The sequence below is a fragment of the Talpa occidentalis genome, unplaced genomic scaffold, assembly GCF_014898055.3.
Source record: "Talpa occidentalis isolate TD23 unplaced genomic scaffold, MPIMG_talOcc4v2.1 talOcc4.4, whole genome shotgun sequence".
NCBI classification, from domain to species: Eukaryota; Metazoa; Chordata; class Mammalia; order Eulipotyphla; family Talpidae; genus Talpa; species Talpa occidentalis.
The window spans coordinates 99,293,978-99,310,306 of record NW_023604295.1 but is presented as its reverse complement, the minus strand read 5'-3'; the positions used below and the strand labels follow the sequence as shown (position 1 = coordinate 99,310,306).

Genomic DNA, 16,329 nt, shown 5'->3' with positions numbered 1-16,329 from the left:
AACAAAAAGAAATATAAAAACCATATGATAATATCAATAGATGCTGAGAAAGCTTTCAACAAAGTGCAACACCCATTCATGATAAAAGCCCTTGAAATTCTTGGGATACAAGGAACATACCTCAACATCATAAAGGCCATCTATGAGAAGCCAACAGCCAGTATCATTCTCAATGGTGAAAAGCTGAAAGCATTTCCATTAAGATCTGGAACAAGACAAGGATGTCCACTTTACCACTGCTTTTCAATATAATACTGGAAGTCCTAGCCAGAGCAATAAGACAAGAGAAAAATATACAAGGAATCCAAATAGGAAAAGAAGAAGTCAAACTATCACTATTTGCAGATGCTATGATAATATAGAGAACCCCAAAAACTCAACAGAAAAACTAATTCAACTCATCAATCAAATGATGAGGATAGAAAATCAACACGCAGGATAGAAAATCAACACGCAAAAGTCAGTAGCCTTCCTATACACAAACAATAAATCTGAAGAAGAAGAAATAAAAAAAAAACCATCCCTTTTATTATCAAAACAAAAAAAAATCAAATACTTGGGAATAAATATAACAAAAGAGGTAAAGGACCTATACAAAGAAAACTATAAAACACTGTTAAAAGAAATAGAAGCAGACACAAAGAAATGGAAAGACATCCCCTGCTCATAGATTAGAAGAATAAACATTATTAAAATGGCCATCCTACCAAAAGCAATATACAGATTCAATGCTATTCCAATAAAAATTTCAATGTCATTCTTCAAAGAAATAGAACAATTATTGATGAAATTCATATGGAATCACCAAAAACCCCAAATAGTCAAAGCTCTCCTGAAAAAAAAAAAAAAGGGAATGGCGGCATCACACTCCCAGACTTCAAACTATACTACAAAGCCATAATCATCAAAACTGCATGGTATTGGAACAAGAACAGACACACAGACCAATGGAATTGAATAGAAAATCCAGAAATAAACCCACAGATTTATGGTCAACTAATCTTTGACAAAGGAGCAAAGACTATGCACTGGAGCAAAGAAAGTTTGTTCAATAAATGGTGCTGGGAAAACTGGGTCGCTACATGCAAAAGAATGAAGCTTGACCACTACCTCACACCATAAACAAAAATCAACTCAAAATGGATTAAAGAACTAGACATAAGACCTGAAACCATAAAATACATAGAAGGAAATACAGGGGAAACAATACGTGCTATGCACATCAAAGACATCTTTACAGACACATCACCCAAAGCAGTGATAGTGAAGGCAAAGATAAACAGCTGGGACTACATCAAATTAAAGAGCTTCTGCACAGCAAAAGAGACAACCAAAACAAAGAGAAACCCCCCGACTGGGAGAACATTTTTGCACACAACACTAATGATAAAGGACTGATCACAAAAATCTGCAAAGAGCTGATGAGACTCAACAACAACAAAGAAAATAATCCAGTCAAAAAATGGGCAGAAGAGCTAAAAAGAAACTTCTCTGAAGAGGAAATGCAAATGGCCAACAGGCATATGAAAAAATGTTCAACATCACTTGTAATCAGGGAAATGCAAATCAAAACTACCATGAGATACCATCTTATACCAGTGAGAATGGCGCATATTAAAAAAACTAGCAACAACAAATGTTGGTGAGGATGTGGAGAAAAAGGAACTCTCCTGCACTGTTGGTGGGAGTGCAAACTTGTCCAACCACTATGGAGAGCTGTGTGGAGATTTCTGGACCTACTAAACATAGAGCTTCCATATGATCCAGCAATTCCACTCCTAGGTATTTACCCAAAGGACACAGAAACATCAATTCCAAAGAGCACCTGCACCCCTATGTTTATAGCAGCACTATTTACAATAGCTAAGCTTTGGAAACAACCCAAACGCCCAAAAATAGATGACTGAATCAAGAAGATGTGGTACATATATACCATGGAATATTACTCAGCATTCAAAAAAGATAAACACATGCAATTTGCAGCAACATGGATGGCGCTGGAAGGGATCATGCTCAGCGAAAGAAGCCAGAAAGAAAAAGAAAAATACCGGATGGTCTCACTCATAGCAGGAATCTAGAAAACTTAAATAAGGGACCAGGAAAATGAATAACTATAAGAAAGTGAAAATCAAAATCAACAAAAAACTATGAACCAGAGACACTCTATGGAGGGGTGGGGGTGGAGAAAGAAGCAATTGGGGTCAAAATAAGGGGGTTGTATTTTTATGGGGAATATAAAAATAAAATTTAAATTAAAAAAGTAAATAAATAAAATAAAATAAAAAATGTGTAAAAAAATGAATTACTTGAATTTTTATATCAATAGAAAAACAATAAAGGGAACAGATAACATTTAAAAAAAAATCTCTCCTGATGTTTTTAAGCATGACTAAGAACTATCCTGTCTTAAGAGCTCTTCGGACCAAAAGTTTATATATTAACAGCATAGAGTTCTCCAGATTATCAATACAAATTTTCCCATATACTCCCATACCAACTGTCCTGTTATCTATTTAATGTTTTATATTAAGTGACACCATTTCTAAACATAAAATACCTAATGTATTCCTGCCCAAGTAATCATTTCTGTGAACTCACAGTTACTATGCTAGCAATATGTTCTAATGCACATGAAGAAAAATAAAGATTAATTATTTTAAAATTATTCATCCATGTTCCAAATAAAATCATCTCTCATATATGCAGAGATATGTAAAACAACACTCTAGAAATTTCCTTTGAAGTCAGAGCTCATCTTGGGTCTGCCTGGACATGGGGGAGGTCAGAGCTGACTTCCACTGTCCTCACAGGTCCAGGATTGAGGACACGAATGAAATGTGCTGGGGCATCAGGCTGCATGAGAGGTCCCAAGCCCATGTATGCCCAAGCCAAATCACCCAGTGGATCTAGAATTGGGGGACTCTCGAACCTAAAAATACATGTCCCCTTGCTCCCTAATTTCTTGAGGACAGAGACTGGAGAGTGCTGGTTCACAAGAACTTTAATCCTCCACAAGAACTCTAGGGTACTCCCTTGACACCATGCCCAATGGCAAAGCAGCTACTGTGCGGCCAGGGAACAACCTGAGCTCTGCGGGACTGACCCACCTCTTACAACCACCCCCTTACCCCCGGTCCATTTTCATGTGATTTATATTTGCCTCTGCCTTCAGCCTTAATACTGTATTTAGCTCTGACATGCCTGGTTTATAGAGCCAGAAATGGCACGAGCTGCTCTCTGTCAGAGCTAAGTTAAATGTGTGGCCAAAGGAAGTAAAGCAATGTGGGCCCAAGTTGCTGAGTGGGGCAGCATGTCTGAGGCAGGACAAATTTAGGGCTGACCATAAGCTCTAGGTATGGCTCTCCTCAACTTCCCTGAGACATTGGTGCCCATTTCACCCTTGAGTCTGTTTCCCCAACAAAGGACTTTTGAACTCAGTCACTTGTGAGGATCCTACAGTCTTGTTCTTTAGAGCAATGCCCTCATGGCAGCAGGAATTATTTCCTCAACAAGCCCAAACCCTCCAAGTTACAGCCCCCAAGCAAGCCCTCTTGCCAGCTTACCTGGAGACCTGCTGTCTCGTTGGAACCCCACATTCCCCTCTCTCTCCTTCATTTTGCTGGCGATTTCCTTGGCAAGTTTCTTCCTCAGACTCAGAAATTCAGGAAAATTTGCTGCCTTCTGCGCCCGCTCGACTTTCAGGAGGGACTTCAGTCTTCTGAAAACCTGAGTTTTGATTCCCTTTGCCTTCTAAAAAAGACAGAGGTTCATCTTTGGAGGCAGGGCTCTCCTTCCTCTTTACCTTAAGCCTCTCAAACCTGTTGCAGCTGCCTAAGAGGCCCTGGAACTAGAACCCGGTGCTTTTCAGGAGAGGATGAGAGAAGTGTGGGGCCAGGGAAGCAGCATCTTCACACACTGCCAGAAGCGTGGTGTGCAGTGCTGGGAGCCCCATTGCAAAGAGCTCGACAGGGGGCTGCAGAGGGGCTGCACACAACTGCATTGACCATGCAGCATTTGGGGTTTAGACAGGATAGACTCGCCACCATGCAGCTGAATCCCAGGATGGGACCTCAATTTGCTCCTACTTATGCCTCAGGTGCTATGTGATGTCAGACACCTTGGATACATGGCTAACAATGTCTGAAAAAATTGAGTGCCAAAAGCAAAAGCCACGTACCCTCCCAAGACCTGTTAGGCCTTGCTTGGGTTTCTAACATCCACCCAGGGTCCATAGGAGGATTTGGGGAGGTACCTGAATCCAATATAAGGACTCATTCACTCGAGAATTGAAAGACATATTTTAATCAAGTCTGAACAGAAAGTCAAGGTGGAGATTAAGCAGTGGTCAAAAACAAAGGTTGAAGAGCATCGTTATTAAGCTAAACCTAGGTGTCTTTATTTTTTTACTCTATACACAGTATTGTCGATATTATGATGTTCAGCTACCTTAATAATAGCACGTTTTTATTTACAATAGATGTCATAGTGACTTGAATAATAAGCTGCCAATGCTGTTTCAACAGAGCATGGAGAACAATGGCATTTAACTACCAATTGTAGCAGAGACACTTTCAGTGCCTGCCTCACGTGCCGAGTGGGCATGGATGCTTATGCCATAGCTGATGGACACTCCACCCAAGGGACCCATGCAGAGGCCAGATTGAGCTAATACAATTCCCTCTGTCCAAAAATAGACACAGAAGAAAGTAACCCATGAGTGGCTCAGTCAGGATGCAGGGTAGCATCGTAGCTAAGAGGCAACTGGAGGAAAGAGAGAAGAGACCACCCATGCTGTGAGGGGAGGGGAGAAGTTGTGTAGTTTTATATTTATAGACATTAAAGTCAGCCCAGTTTGGAACAGATAAGATGACTAAGCACACAAGGCAAAGAACAACCCAGCACTCATCTGCATCTGAAGAGTAGATGGTGGGAATCTGAAAGGTAGGTATGGGCCCTGCAGTTTGGCTCTGGGACTTACTTGCTTTATCCCCACACTGTTCAGCTTTTCTTGCAGAGTTTCCTCCAGAATCACCCTGAAGTGCTTCACCAAGATATGTTTTTGCTTCAGAGTTGCCAGCACCTTCTGTTGTTCATCTTGGGAGTCCTCCAGATCTGTGGCACAAGACAATCACCAAGGTCAGCCTGGTTGCCCCAGTGTCCCACTATGTCCAGCCAGTGACTCTGCCTGGAAACCCAGGGGTATCTGCATGGTCCAAGTGTCCATCCCAGTGCCAGGAACTGGGGTGCCTCTGTTTCTGAGTAACACTACCTCAGATTCCACTCCCCTCACCTGCCTTCAGGATTTCATCCCTGCTGGTCTGGACCTCCAAGCTCTGCTCTCAGTCCTGCCCCTGGCTTTTTTTTTTTTAAGATTTATTTATTTATGCATACAAGAGCTGGGGTACAAGCCAGAGATGTGTGGTGGGGGGCAAGAGAATTCACCAGAGAAAGAGTGGGGAACAGAACAGGCAGACTGCCTGAAATACACTGCTGAGGGGAGCAGTGGGCGAGATAGGAGAGGTCTGCTTTGCCATGTGGGTTGCTCCCTGGCCGGCTGGGGATCGAACACGTGCTGCAGAGGTTGCGAATTGCTTCATAGTGCAGTGCTTAACCCCTTGCACCAACAGGAAGGCCCCTTCCCCTGGCTTTTAACTTACACTTGAGTCCTGACAGCAAAACCCTATAATAGGCGGGACCCAAGGAGTTTTCACTGACTTACCCTTGTCAGTCTCCTCCTCTACAAACTGTGTTTCTCTAGTAGGATTTGCATCATCTCCACTGTGATATCACTCAACAGATATCTTCCCCAAAAGGTGCATGTAACTCTAATTTTCACTACTATCTCCCACTATTAAATGCACATGTTGGGGTGGGGTTAATGGAGGGAGGACCACTTAAATAAATTTGGTTACATCCATTTAGTGAAATAAAGCAGTATTGTCCTGAAAACATGATGAAGCATTTTTACAAAAAGGATAGAAATAATTTGTAAAAAAAAAGGTTGTTAAGAAAATACATAACTGGGGCCTCCCCTGGTGGCGCAGGTGGTTGAGCGCTGCGCTGTGAAGCTGTCCGCAGCCTTTCCAGCGCCCGTTCGATCCCGGCCAGCCGGCGAGGGTCCCACAAGGCGCAGCGGACCTCTCCTATCGCGCCCGCTGCTCCCCTCAGCAGTGTATTTCATCAGTCTGCCTGTTCTGTTCCCCGCTCTGTCTCTGGTGAATCCTCTCACCCTTCCCTGCATCTGGCCTGTACCCCGGTTCTTGTACAAAATAAATAAATAAATCTTTAAAAAAAAAGAAAAAGAAAATACATAACTAGGGAACAATATTTGCAGTGTATTTCCACTTGGGGAAAGGAAAAGAATGGTTCATGTATGTGGTTGTATTGTACCAAGTATCTCTGTAAAGAGACATGAGACAGTGTTAACGACAATTTTCCAGAGAAATTAGATGGCACTCAGAGAGGTGGAGAGATTTAATTGTCACTCTAGAAGGCTCAGTGGGGCAGCTCCCAAAAGTCTGAGCCCTGAATTGCCAGAATGGTAAGGTTTTATACAGTTTGTGTGAGGAAACTTGTCACCCCATCCATCATAGCACAAGTATTCTTAGTATTCTTTTTTTTTCTATTTTTTAAAATAAATTTTATTTTTATATTCCCCATACAATTACAACCCCCTTATTTTGACCCCAATCCCTCCCCTCCCCGCCCCCCCACTCCCCATAGAGTGTCTCTGGTTCATAGTTTTTGTTGATTTTGACTTTCACTTTCTTATAGTTATTCCTTTTCCTGGTCCCTTATTTAAGTTTTCTAGATTCCTGCTATGAGTGAGACCATCCGGTATTTTTCTTTTTCTTTCTGGCTTATTTCGCTGAGCGTGATCCCTTCCAGCTCCATCCATGTTGCTGCAAATTGCATGTGTTTATCTTTTTTGAATGCTCAGTAATATTCCATGGTGTATATGTACCACATCTTCTTGATCCAGTCATCTATTTTTGGGCATTTGGGTTGTTTCCAAAACTTAGCTATTGTAAACAGTGCTGCTATAAACATAGGGGTGCAGGTGCTCTTTGGAATTGATGTTTCTGTGTCCTTTCGGTAAATACCTAGGAGTGGAATATAGCACAAGTATTCTTTATTGTTTGGGAAGGGGGTCAAGGTAGCCATAGCTACTAGTATGGGCAAGCAGCACATTGCAGGAAATTTCCATTCCAGCAAGCAGCAGACTCCAAGCAGCAGACCTAGCAACTTCCTGCTTCATTTCCCCTGTTTGATACCCCTACAAAGAGCTGTTAACAGAGGTAAGCAGAGGGAGACCTACTTCTCACTGCACACACCTCTGTATTTTGTTCTTTTTTTTTTTCTTTTTCTTTCTTTTTTTTTTTTTTTGCTAAGTATATATATTATTGTAAAGTAAATTTTTGACATAATATTTTACTCAATAGTAAAGAAGAATATTTGCTGAAAATAGAGGAAGTCTTTGCTGACACAAACAAAACTCTTGCCTGGGTATATCTGTTGGGTCATTTCGAATTGTCAAGTCACAGTCTGGAGGTAGCCAGGGCCTGGTCAGCAGATTGGCTGTGAGCACAGTCTGGTCTTTCCTAGGAGCTTCTGCCCTGCAAGCCTGGGACCTCCTTGTGGCCAGGAAGCATGTCAATGTTTGTTTGTTTTTCATTTCTCTTTTGCCTCCTCTAGCAACAACTTGCTGAGAGCACTACAAATCACAGCCAGTCACTGAATGGGGTGAATAGAAATAGCAGGTGACCAGCACTTTGAAGACAGTCAAGGCAACTTCTGCACATTAGTTAAGCCCTGTGTGAATTGTCTATATCATGATCATTACACAGAGCAAAACAGCAAAGGCCACCCTCCACTCTGGACCATTCAAGGAGAGGGGCGTGGGGATAGACGTTGTCTCACACACCACCTAAATCCAGGCTCAAGCACTGCTGCCTCTGTGATCAGGCAGTCTCTGGCCCCCTCTGAGCCTGGCTGTCCCCACCAGTGAGCAAGAAGATTGCACATCAGTACCTGCATGGAACACTCCAGGCACACAGGTGCTTAAGAAATACTGATTTCAAGTACTGTTTCCCTTCACCCCAGCTACTGGTGTCCACAGTTAGGTAGATACACACTAAACAATGAGGAGGGCAGCAATGCACCCACCTTCCTCTGAAGGTGGAAAAGAAAATGAGTTCCCACCTTCCTCTGAAAAGTCCTCTTCTGTGTCCACAGCCTGTGGGTCCTGACGGATTGCTGGGGAGAGGAGGAACAGTTAGTGGCTCCAAAACCCTGGCCCCCATTCTGACAAAGAAAAGTGGGAGGAACCATGTGAGCACCAGTCAGAAAGGGCAAGCCCTCTAGCCCATTATAGGAAGAAAAGAATGGAGTGGTGGTCACAGGGCAGCAATGCACTGGACACCCACCTTCCTCTGAAAGTGGAAAAGAAGATGAGCTTCCACCTTTCTCTGAAGAGCTCTTCTCTGTGTGCATGGCCTGCGGGCCCTGATGGATCCCTGAGGAGAAGAGGAACAGTTAGAGCTCCAAAACCCTAGCCCCCATCCCTGATTTAAAGAAAAGTGGGGTCACCATGTAAGCACCAGTTAGAAAGGGCAAGCCCTCCAACCCATTACAGGAAGAGAATGGAGCTGTGGTCATAGAGCAGCAATGCACTGGACATCACCTTCCTCTGAAGGTGGGAAAGAAAATGAGGTTCCACCTTTCTTTGATGAGTCCTTCTTTGTGTGCATAGTCTGCAGGCCCTGATGAATCGCTGGGAAGGGGAGGAAGTTAGTGGCTCCAAAACCCTGGCCCCCATCCCTAACTTAAAGAAAAATGGGAGGCACCATGTGAGCACCAGTCAGAAAGGGCAAGCCCTCCAACACATTACAGGAAGAAGAGGATGGAGCCTGGTCACAGGGCAGCAATGCACTGGACACCCACGTACCTCTGAAGATGGAAAAGGAAATGAGGTCCCACCTTTCTTTGATGAGTCATCCTTTGTGTGCACAGCCTGCAGGCCCTGATGGATCGCTGGGAAGGGGAGGAACAGTTAGTGGCTCCAAAAACCTGGCCCCATCCCTTATTTAAAGAAAAGTGGGAGACACCATGTGAGCACCAGTCAGAAAGCACAGACCCTTCAACCCATTACCGGAAGAAGAGAATAGAGCTGTGGTCACAGGGCAGCAATGCACTGGACACCACCTTCCTCTGAAGGTAGAAAAGAAAACGAGGTCCCACCTTTCTTTGATGAGTCCTTCTTTGTGTGTACAGCCTGCAGGCCCTGATGGATCACTGGGAAGGGGAGGAAGTTAGTGGCTCCAAAACCCTGGCCCCCATCCCTGACTTAAGAAAAGTGTGAGGCACCATGGGAGCACCAGTCAGAAAGGACAAGCCCTCCAATACATTACAGGAAGAGGAGGATGGAGCCTGGTCACAGGGCAGCAATGCACTGGACACCCACATTCCTCTGAAGGTGGAAAAAAAAATGAGGTCCCACCTTTCTCTGAAGAGTCCTTCTTTGTGTGCACAGCCTGTGGGCCCTGATGGATCACTGGGGAAAGGAAGAACAGTTAGTGGCTCCAAAACCCTGGCCCGGGAGAGAGATCAACATGGTGGTGGGGAAATACTGCGAGTAAGTCCTCCCATAAGAAAAAGTGAATAGGGAGGAAAAGTGGCAGGTCCCTGCGAGAACTGGGACACGGAAGATAAACGGGTGACTCCAGCAAACTACCCGAAGAAGAAAGTTGCCATAAAAGAGGACTAGAAGGGAGGAAAGCTCAGAACCCTGCTACCCTCCCAGACCCACAAAGTCAGCACTCTCTGAACAACAGAAAGGAGGAAAAAACAAACAAAAAAACAAACAAGAACGACCAACAAGAACAAACTACACATCAAGCGGGACTGTGAGGGAAAGGAACCATTTTAGGCACTGCATCCTGTGAACTGGAACTGTGGAGAATGGTGTGGGAATCTCCACAGAGGTGAGCAAATGGCTTCGGGCGCCATTAGAGGAAGATAAGGATTCCACTGAGACCTACAAATAGCCCAAGGCCAGCTGGTAAGCTTGTGCGGAAAAGCAGCACGCTTGAAAAGCATACACGGATCACGGATTGTGGCTGCCCGGGTCAATGTGCCTGTGACCTAGGCTTGTGGGGAGACGTGCAGGAGCCCTCATTGAGGTGAATGTCCCTCACTGAGTAATCAGAAACCTGGCGCTGGGACATGGGTGTGGGGTGCAAAAGATGCCATTTCTGCAGACACTGAACAAGGCTTCAGCCCGCGTCCTGTATCTGAGGGCTTTGGAACTGAGACCTGGGGCACAAAATTCAGGGCGTGGGATCCCCACGACGGAGGGGCACAGGGCAGATATAGCACCCCTATGCTGTTGAGGTGCTCCATGCCACTCCCACTCTATTCCCTCAGACCCACAGGAAAAAAACAGTTCTGGAAGGACAGTGGGAAAGATCTCTGGTGCCACCTAGCCACCAGAAAAAAAAATCACCAACATCCTGATAATTGGAACCAGGGATCCCAAAAACACACTCAGGCTATGAGAGAGGATGGGCCATGCAAACGGGGGTAAGGAGGAAAATAAGTCGTGGAGCAAGACCCCATCCTGGAACTGAGAGCCAGGCACAGGATCCAGGGCATGGGACGTGCCATAGCAGCAGGCACTGCACAGGGTGATAGCCAGCACTTTGGATCTGATAGCCCTGGAACTGAGACCTAGAGTGCAGAATTCAGGGCCCGGGACCCATACAGCTGTGGGCACAGCACCTGGTGAACATGGGGCAGACACAGAACCCAGCTTGATTAAGAGCCCCTGTGTTGAGTGCTCTCCTCTGCCCACCACCCCTCTGTTTCTCAGAGAACCACTGGAAAAAAACACAGGTCAGCAAGTACGGGTCTCTGGCATCACCTCGTTACCAGAACAAAATCACCAACTAGCTGATTCCCTGTTGGAACTGAGTAAATACAGAGAGAGGGAACTGTAAGGGACAGTGTCCAGCAACACAGCATCAACACCCTGGTGGAGTTTTGGCCTACCAGCGCTGGTCTCAGTCTGGTAAACAGGTTCTGGTACCCCTAAAAGAGCACTCCAAAGAGACGCCTGCCAACACCAGTGGCACAACGTCCCAACACATGGAACTAATTAGAAAGCAAACAACAGGGAGAAGGAAAACATAAATAACAAAGCAAGCCTGCAGGAGGACACACCACAAAAAGAAACACAGTCACCAGAGCTCAAAAATGATATGGAAAAACTTCTCGGCCTATCAGATAGAGAATTAATGATCATCACAATTAAAAAGCAGAAAGAAAACAAAAAGGAAAAAAATGATTTGAGACAAATAATCACTGAACTGAAGAATGAAATTGAGACTTTAAGAAAGGACAGAAAAAAAAATGCAGGAGATTAAAAGATTACTAGAGGAGATAAAGAACTGGGGGGCGGGGGAGGGGGGAAGCAATGAAACCAGAATCGATGAAATGGAAGAACAGATTAGTACTATCAAAGATACAGAAATAAAAAGAGCCAAAAGAGAAAAGGAGAGAGAAGTGCAAATGAAGCAGTTTGAGGAGACTCTTAGACAATTATCAGACTCCACGAAGAGAGGAAATGTAAGAGTTATAGGCATTCCAGAAGGTGAGGAGAGAGACAAAGGAACTGAGAATTATTCAAGGAGAAAATTGAAGAAAACTTCCCAAGCATGAAAAAGGAGACGAATAAAGACATACAAGAAGCAAGAAGAACTCCCAATCACCACAATGAAAAGAAATCTACAGCAAGACACCTAATGGTAAAGCTTGCAAGAGTCCAAGACGAGGATAAAATAATGAAACTGGCAAGGGGGAAGAAACAGATAACTTATAAGGGAAAACCAATCAGGTTAACTTCAGACTTCTTCGAAGAAACATTACAGGCAAGAAGAGAATGGAGTAACATATTCAGCAAACTTCAAGACAGCAAATGCCAACCAAGAATACTTTACCTTGCAAAGCTCTCCTTCCTCTACAAAGAAAAAATATGGACCTTCTCAGACAAACAGAAACTCTAGAAATTCATTAAAACTAAACCACCACTCCAAAAAAATTCTACAAGAAGTCCTAAAGCCAAAGCCAACAGAGGAATGAACAAGAAGAACAGAATAAAGCAAGGAATAAAATCACAAAAAAGACAAATAAAATGGCAAATACAGATGCCAACATATTAACTCTAAAGGTAAATGGATTAAACTCATCAATAAAAAGACACAGAGTGGCAGGCTGGATTAAAAAACAAAATCCAGCCTTCTGTTGTCTCCAGGAAACACATTTAACCACAAGAGATAAACATAGACTGAAAGTAAAAGGCTGGAAAACAATCCTACAAGCAAATGGACCAAAAAAGAAGGCAGGAACAGCCATACTTACGTCAGATGAAATAGACTTCAAAAAAGGTAAAAAGAGACATAGATGGACACTACATTATGATCGAGGGGACAATACATCAGGAAGATATAACACTAATCAACATATACTCACCAAATGAAGGGGCACCAAAATATATTAGACAATTATTATCAGCTCTGAAAATTGACATTAAAGAAAATACATATATAATGGGAGACATCAACACCCCACTCTCGCCAATGGACAGATCAACGAGACAAAAAATAAACAAAGACACTAGAGCCCTAAATAAAGACATAGAACTCATGGTCTTAACAGACATCTATAGGACACTGCACCCAAAAAAATCCAAGTACACATTTTTCTCAAGTGCACATGATCATTCTCCAGAATCGACCACATACTAGGCCACAAGACAAACATCAACAGATACATGAAGATCAAAATCCATTCCAACTATCTTCTCTAATCATAAAGGCATCAAGCTAGAAATAAATCATGAAAAGAAAACAAGGACCCCTCCCACTTCATGGAGATTGAAATCCACACTACTCGAAGACCACTGGACTAATGAGGAGATCAAAGAAGAAATTAAAAAATACTTGGAGTTGAAAGGAGGACACTACTTTCCAGAATGTATGGGATGCAGCAAAAGCAAAACCAATAAGAGGAAAATATATAGCAATACAGGCTCACACCAACAAACAGGAAAGAACTCAAAGAAACAACCTAATTTCAGATCTCAAAGAGCTAGAAAAAGAACAACAAAAAAAACCCTAAAGCCAGTAGAAGAAAAGAAATAATAAAAATTAAAGCAAAAATAAATGAATTGGAAATTTAAAAAAAAATCCAAAAGATCATTGAAACCAAAAGTTGGTTCTTTGAAAAAATAAACAAAATAGACAAACCTCTAGCCAGTCTCACAAAGAAAAAATGGGAGAAAACACATAGATAGGATTACAAATGAAAGAGGAGAAATCACAACAGACTCAGTAGAAATCAAAAGAATAATCAGAGATTACTATGAACACTTATATGCAAACAAATTCAACAACCTAGAAGAGATGGACAAATTCCTAGAACGATATAATCATCCAAAGCCGGACAAAGAAGAAATAGAACTACTAAACAGACCAATTACAAGCAGCGAAATTGAGGCAGTAATCAAAGCACTCTTCAAAAACAAAAGCCCAGGACTAAACAGCTTCACAAATGAATTCTACCAAATGTTCAGCAGTGAATTAGTGCCTATCTTACACAAACTTTTTCAAAAAATTAAAAAAGAAGGAATACTACCAAATACACTCTACAAAGCCAACATAACACTAATACCAAAACCAAACAAAGACAGCACAAAAAAAGAAAATTACAGACCAATCTCCCTAATGAACACTGATGCAAAAATCCTCAACAAAATCCTTGCCAACAGAATCCAACAATGCATTAAAGGGATAGTACACCACGATCAAGTGGGATTCATCGCAGGGGCACAAGGATGGTTCAACATACGAAAATTGATAAGTGCAATCCAACACATCAACAAAAAGAAAAATAAAAACCACATGATCTCAACAGATGCTGAGAAAGCATTCGACAAAGTCCAACATCCATTTATGATGAAGACCCTTGAAATTCTCGGGATAGAAGGAACGTTTTTAAAATGATAAAAGCCATATACGACAAACCCACTGCCAACATTATTATCAATGGCGAAAAGCTGAAGGCCTTTACTTTAAGATCAGGAACAAGACAAGGTTGTCCTCTCTCACTACTCTTCTTCAATATAATACTGGAGGTCCTAGCCAGGGCAGTAAGACAAAAGAAAGACATACCAGGTATCCAAAAGGGAAAGAAGAAGTAAAATTATCATTATTTGCAGATGATATGATAATATACATCAAGAACTCTAAAAACTCCACAGAAAAACTACTCAAAATAATCAACCAGCTCAGTATAGTAGCAGGATACAAAATCAACACACTAAAATCAGTAGCCTTCCTATACACAATCAATCAATCAGAAGAAGACAAAATCAAGAAAACCATCCCTTTTATAATTGAAACCAAAGAAATCAAATACTTGGGAATAAACCTAACAAAAGAAGTGAAAGACCTATACAAAGAAAATTATAAAACACTGTTAAAAAAAATTTAAAAAGACACAAAGAAATGGCAAAACATCCCCTGTTCATGGATTGGAAGAATCAGCATTATTAAAATGGCCATCCTTCCAAAAGCAATACACAGATTCAATGCTATTCCAATAAAAATCCCAATGACATTCTTCAAAGAAATAGAACAAATACTGATGAAATTCATATGGGACCACAAAAAACCATGAATAGCCAAAACCCTACTGATGAAAACAAAGGAGAAAGGAGGTATCACACTTCCAAACTTCAAGCTATATTACAAAGCCATAATAATTAAAACAGTTTGGTATTGGAACAAAAACAGACACACAGACCAATGGAACTGAATAGAGAGCCCAGAAATAAAGCCACACTTATATGAACAACTAATCTTTGACTAAGGAGCAAAGAATATGCAATGGAACATGGACAGTTTGTTCAATTAATGGTGCTGGGAAAACTGGACCTCCACATGCAAAGAAAATGAAAACTAGAAACTAGACCACTACCTCTCACCATACACAAAAACCAACTCAAAATGGATAAATGAACTGGACGTAAGACCTGAAACCATAAAATATATAGAAGAAAATATAGGGAAAACACTACAAGACATATATTGCAATAACATCTTTAAAGACTCATCACCCAAAGCAGTGATAGTGAAGGCAAAGATAAACACCTGGGATTACATCAAACTGAAAAGCTTCTGCACAGCCAAAGAGACATTAACCAAAACAGAGAGACACACCACTGATTGGGAAAAAATCTTTGCACTCCATTCAACTGATAAGGGACTGATCACAAAGATATACAAAGAACTTACACGGCTCAACAAAAGCAAAATAAACAATCCAGTCAAGAAATGGGCAGAAGAACTCAAAAGACATTTCTCCAAAGAGGAAATGCAAATGGCCAACAGGCCTTATCATCAGGGAAATGCAAATGAAAACCACACTGAGATACCACCTTACACCAGTAAGAATGGCACATATCCAAAAAACAAGCAACAACAAATGTTGGCAAGGATGTGGTGAAAAAGGAACTCTCCTACATTGCTGGTGGGTGTGCAAACTGGTCCAACCACTGTGGAAAGCTGTCTGGAGGTTCCTCAGTCTACTAAAAATGGAGCTACCATACAATCCGGCAATTCCACTACTGGGATCTACTCAAAGGACACAAAAACATTGATTCAAAAGAGCACATGTACACCTGTGTTTATTGCAGCACTATTTACAATAGGTAAAACCTGGAAACAACCCAAATGCCCAAAAATAGATGACTGGATCGAGAAGATGTGGTACATATACACCATGGAATATTATTCAGCAATCAAAAAAGATAAAGTCATGCCATTTGCAGTAATGTGGATGGAGCTAGAAGAAATTATGCTCAGTGAAATAAGCCAGAAGGAAAAAGAAAATACCAGATGGTTTCACTTACAACAGGAATATAGGGGAACCAAATAAGACATCAGTGTAAAAAAAAATAATAACAACAGCACAAAACACAACAAAGCAAAAACAGACAATTATAAACCATAGACATACTGCAGGGGAGAAGCAGGGAGAAGCGTGGGAGGGAGAGAGGGATGGAGGAGCACAAGGTACTGTGGTGATGGTACATGGGTGCCTTGGGGAAGGAAATTCTATGGGGACTCAATCTGAGGGGGTGGGGGAAACAAATATTGTCTAAAAAATTTTTTTGAATGATAAATGTTAAAATAAAAAAAATAAAGGATTAAAAATATATATATGAAAAAATAAAAACAAAACAAAACCCTGGCCCCCAACCCTGACTTA

The 16,329-nt window shown here is 42.0% G+C and overlaps 1 protein-coding gene across 11 annotated transcripts in view; it reads right to left on the bottom strand.

The window, feature by feature from the left end:
- The window catches only part of DZIP1L (DAZ interacting zinc finger protein 1 like), a 65,528-nt gene that overhangs the window by 16,172 nt on the left and 33,027 nt on the right, over positions 1-16,329 (bottom strand). For 10 of the 11 annotated variants that reach the window (XM_054700798.1, XM_054700795.1, XM_054700796.1 and 7 more), the window contains 7 exons: positions 9,500-9,553; positions 9,241-9,294; positions 8,980-9,033; positions 8,427-8,516; positions 8,203-8,256; positions 4,979-5,112; positions 3,564-3,750 (listed from right to left, as the gene is read on the bottom strand). In XM_054700798.1, coding sequence (XP_054556773.1) covers positions 3,564-3,750; positions 4,979-5,112; positions 8,203-8,256; positions 8,427-8,516; positions 8,980-9,033; positions 9,241-9,294; positions 9,500-9,553 — 627 coding nt within the window. The remainder of the gene's footprint in view (positions 1-3,563; positions 3,751-4,978; positions 5,113-8,202; positions 8,257-8,426; positions 8,517-8,979; positions 9,034-9,240; positions 9,295-9,499; positions 9,554-16,329) is intronic. The other variant, XM_054700799.1, reaches the window with a different exon arrangement.